Genomic DNA, 5,159 nt, shown 5'->3' on the forward strand with positions numbered 1-5,159 from the left:
CTTGCATTATCTTTGTGTAATATTAAAATTTGTTTGATGATCTGAATCTTTTAAGTGTGACAAATATGCAAAAAAATAAGAAATCAGGAAGGGGGCCAACACTTTTTCACACCACTGTATACTGTATATATATATATATATATATATATATATTAAACAAATATTTTATTATGTTTTATAATATAATATAATATAATATAATATTACATTTTATTATTTGGTCTTACTATTCTTAATATAGAAATAGTTTTATTTATTGCAATTTATTTAATGTATTTCTCTTTCTGGAAATTTTGCTTCATTAAAAATATATAATTAAATAAATGAATTAAAACAAGCAGAAATCTGTCAAGCTTAAGATCACTGCAAGAATTTGTGATTACTCAGAAAATCAACAAGACAAAAAGTGTCAATTTTTACAAATTTCAATTTAACTGCTTTCATATGAATTGGCAGCCTTAAAATCTTATCTAAAATATTTTTTTCTTTAAATTTGAGATCTAGATGTCTAGAGCACATTTTTATTTAATTTGTCATCAACTTGATGTCTGGTTAGTATTAAACCATGGCAACTATCACTGGATGAACAAGTAAGCAGAGCTTTGCTGGCCTGTATCATGCAGCCTGGCACGTCTGTCCATCTACCCTGATTTAGAAATAGGAAACGGATGGACACAGTGAAGGATTGTCTTTCAGGAAGTGACACCCACATTGGCACAGTTGTGTATTATAGACATCTGCAGCTGGATCTTCCTTACAATGATTCAGATCCTCTACCTACACACACACACACGCACACACACACACGCACTCCTCTGCTCATACATGTATATGTGAATCAAACGAGTCACTGAATCATTTACGAATCATTTGAGCATTCATTTTTCTTTTTTTCTGACTGCAGTTCAGTTTGACATGATGCGGGCATGTAACCTGATGGCTACGGTGGCTCTGACCGTGGGTCAGCTAATCTTCCTGTTTGGGTTACTGGAGATAAGCCACATTACCCAGGATTCTCAGTGGTGGGAGGAAGCCATCGCTGCCCTGTTCCAGTTAGCCAGTGAGTGTTCAAACCCGCTTCTACAGTCGCTAACAAACACTAACAGCCCCTTTGAGGAGCGTCAAGAAGCCTGACACAAACACCACACACCCTCCTTCAAACAACACATTAATTCTTCAATATCAAACCGTCTGTCCTCAGAGATACGGCTTCTATTGTCCTGTGTTTGTTGTTCTGCATTTTGGGAAAGGAAAGATGGAGCTTTGAGGATCTGTAACAGAACAAACATCAACAAAGCACAGTGGCCTGAAGCTACACACAATTCAACAGGAAACAACAGAGTCCTGGCCAGAGGCCCGCTCACAAATTAAATCCACTCCCATTTGGGACGTACGCAGGCCTGTCTCTTCAAAACTCGCTGTTGACGTCCCATGAAAGTGTGCTAGCTGTGATGTTATCTTGTTTTATTGTGCGTGCTTGCTGCATAACTATACTATCTGCATAGATGTTTAAATGCTAACTTGCATACTCACATGAACACATGCTCGTTGATGGACTATTAGTGAATGGACAGTTGGTGAGGTAGTTATTACAGAAACACCCAGAACATCATAGCAACACCCTAGCAACTGCCCAGAACACCCTAGCAATGACCTAAAACACCTTACCAACCACCAAGAACATTCTAACAACTAGGGGTGGGCGATATACCAGCAGACACGATTAACCAGTAGAAATATGTCAACCGGTAGAGATTTTGGACTATCGTCTTTATCGTGCTTATGCACTGCAGTGCGTATGGTCATGAAAATGTATTGTTTGCACACATTTTTAAGCATTTTAAAAACAAATGTTTTTAAGCCTTTTAAATGCAAACAACAGCACTATATGCACGTGCAGTCTGTGAGACTGTTTCTGAGTGCGGTCTGAGCACATATGAATCCGCTGCTCAGAGCGCGCAAGTATTTTTGTTGCTTTATTGGCCTTGAACGGTTAAATACACATACTTATATGTGTGAAAATGCCCGTCTTTGCAAGTATCCTCGTAAACACAGTCATTTAGGTCTTAAGTGAAAGTAAACAGCTGAGAAAGAAAACGCATGTGTAACAGTATATTGATCCGGGCAGTTCTTAAAGTGACAGCAGTCTAATATTCCTGCTGTCGTGATATTGGATATCGGTCATATCGCCCACCCCTAAGTACAACTATGAATTACTGCTTGGAATTACTGTTAATCGTTTTTTTATCATTCAGACTTTTTTTCATGTCAATATTCAATTGCTTTAAAAATAAGTTGTTATTCGCTACAATGGTTCTCCTTTATTGTGAATAACTGTGTTCAGGAATTATTACAAATATGCACAATATTCACAATCAAATGCCAAAATTCAAGACTGAGGAACTCAGCAGACACATATCCATTAAACAACACGAAGAAAACAGTGGTAGGAGAGAGACAGAGAGTTGGGTTCATTCCATATCGTCCCGTCTGTCCATGAACAGATTTCCCTCTAAGCAGCAACGAGGTGTTTGCAAGTGATAGTTTCCTCCATGTAAATAGCCACTCCATCATACTGGCTTCCGACGTTCATTAATTAAAATGATCACCGAAGGCACAGAGCAGATCCAAGGAGCTCCTCTCCTGTCAGTCTCTGAGAGAGCAGAGATACAGAGAGGATCAATCTGTCTGCAATACAACACCACGCCACATCACTGCAATTAGTCGAGCAGCTGGAAACGCGTTCGCAGCCTCCACACTGACAATAGAGCCCTAATGAAGGCAAAAGATGTGTGTGCGTGGAAATGCTAACTTGCATACTCACATGAACACATGCTCGTTGATGGACTATTAGTGAATGGACAGTTGGTGAGGTAGTTATTACAGAAACACCCAGAACATCATAGCAACACCCTAGCAACTGCCCAGAACACCCTAGCAATGACCTAAAACACCTTACCAACCACCAAGAACATTCTAACAACTAGGGGTGGGCGATATACCAGCAGACACGATTAACCAGTAGAAATATGTCAACCGGTAGAGATTTTGGACTATCGTCTTTATCGTGCTTATGCACTGCAGTGCGTATGGTCATGAAAATGTATTGTTTGCACACATTTTTAAGCATTTTAAAAACAAATGTTTTTAAGCCTTTTAAATGCAAACAACAGCACTATATGCACGTGCAGTCTGTGAGACTGTTTCTGAGTGCGGTCTGAGCACATATGAATCCGCTGCTCAGAGCGCGCAAGTATTTTTGTTGCTTTATTGGCCTTGAACGGTTAAATACACATACTTATATGTGTGAAAATGCCCGTCTTTGCAAGTATCCTCGTAAACACAGTCATTTAGGTCTTAAGTGAAAGTAAACAGCTGAGAAAGAAAACACATGTGTAACAGTATTTTGGATCCAGATGTTCGGTTTTAAAGAGGAAGCAGCCTATTTTTCCTCCTGTCTGTCATTCATGTTAATCAAACAACAGTGAGAGAAAATCTAAATCACTTCTGTAACTTTAATAATGAGAAATTTAATTTACACAGTGAAAACTATGCAGTGTCTTTTTGGGGGACTTTTGCCTTTATTATGATAGGACAGATCAGAGCTGATAAGAAGTGAAGTGGGAGCGAGATAAGGGGGCGGGATCAGAAAAGGTCCTCGAGTTGGGATTCGAACTCGGGACGCCCGTATCGCAACGGTGCTGTATGTTGGCGAGCTGTCCACATATCAGCCTGTATTTATTTATTGTAGTTTTTTGTCCTATTGCTTGTATTTAGTTACTTATCTTCAGTGAGCTTGAGTTTTTCTATTTTTTTCAGGCTTGTATTAGTTTTTTTCTGTGATATTGACAGTGGTGACTGGAATTATGAAAATTCTATGGTTTCAAAAACTTTGTTATCATAAAAACCTTATTAAAAGCAAACTAACTATATTGTGCTGTATATTGTTATCGTGATATAAAATTACTCATGTGATATAAGATTTTGGTCATATCGCCCACCCCTACTAACAACCATCAAGAACACCCTAGCTATGTCCTACCAACCACCAAACAATGCTATTACAACCACCCAGAACACCCCAGCGTTATGGAAGCACACATGTTCTATTAATTCACACAGCGGTTGTTTTCTTAACCTCAGGTAATTTTTTATAGACACTCTGATCCTTTCCTTTGTAAGATAATGAGCTCTAGATAGTCTTGTTTTTGAAAAATTCTTTTTAGTTTCAGCAAAGCCGTCCACGGCTGTGATTGCGCTACGATGGTGGTCTGTTACTAGTGAAGTATATCAGTTCAGCTAATAGTGCACAATGTGTGTGTCATTTTAAGTGTGACTATAGTTATATTTAGCTAACAGGGGTCCAGAGCACCAGCGGCAGCCGCGTAGCTCCAGAGAGCGACAGTCAGGCGCCAGGATATCCCTGCTCAGGACGAGGAAGTGTCTGTAACTACCTGTTATGCAAACCCAGAGCCGCAGAGGAAAGATGGGGAGGGGTAGTGTGACAGTACGGAGGGGGCCAACGAGTGTCAGAGTTATTAGACACAGACTTCAACGGGAATTGATTATATTTTAAGAAGCGCAGAGCAATAGGGAAGAAAGAGATGTGGATGTATGTGACGCCACGGAGGAGCATGTTTCATCAGGACGGGTCTAGAATCACTCACAGTGTGTGTGTGTGTAATGGGTGGAGGAAACAAGTGTCCTGATTAACTGTCCCCGCAATACTGCGTCTGTTTACACAATCTCTAGGGACAGACTATGTCTGACAAAATGAAAACAACTGTCCTCATACTGCAATATAAATTATAAACAAGCACAAACTGCTTCCATGAAGTAAACCAGTCAGATGCTGGCAAACCATCAACTCCTTACAAACATCCATATGTACATCAGACTTTCCTCTCATATTCTCATAGTTTAAGTCAGGGCTGGACGGGGACAAAAAATCGGCCCAGGCATTTTTTGGTCCAGGCGGCCCACCACCATTTCTATATATATATATATACATATATTCACAGAAATAAATTACATTTTAATATATATTTAAATGGAAAGCAGTTCTTTTAAATAGTAAAAACATTTCACAATATTACTGCGTTTGCTGTATTTTGGATCAAATAAATGCAGGCTTGGTGAGAAGAGACTTCTTTACCAGT

At 39.3% G+C, this 5,159-nt stretch overlaps 2 protein-coding genes across 3 annotated transcripts in view; one reads left to right on the plus strand and one right to left on the minus strand.

Moving 5' to 3' along the window:
* LOC107667212 (intraflagellar transport protein 140 homolog) overlaps positions 1–5,159 on the minus strand; it is a 40,901-nt gene that overhangs the window by 16,779 nt on the left and 18,963 nt on the right. The window lies entirely within an intron of this gene.
* Positions 1–5,159, plus strand: part of tmem204 (transmembrane protein 204) — a 14,106-nt gene that overhangs the window by 3,948 nt on the left and 4,999 nt on the right. Inside the window, exon 2 of the mRNA XM_016458830.1 lies at positions 905–1,060. Within this exon, the coding sequence (XP_016314316.1) occupies positions 905–1,060 (156 nt within the window). The remainder of the gene's footprint in view (positions 1–904; positions 1,061–5,159) is intronic.

The sequence above is a fragment of the Sinocyclocheilus anshuiensis genome, unplaced genomic scaffold (genome assembly GCF_001515605.1).
Source record: "Sinocyclocheilus anshuiensis isolate Anshui unplaced genomic scaffold, SAMN03320099.WGS_v1.1 scaffold415, whole genome shotgun sequence".
In the NCBI taxonomy this organism is placed as follows: Eukaryota; Metazoa; Chordata; class Actinopteri; order Cypriniformes; family Cyprinidae; genus Sinocyclocheilus; species Sinocyclocheilus anshuiensis.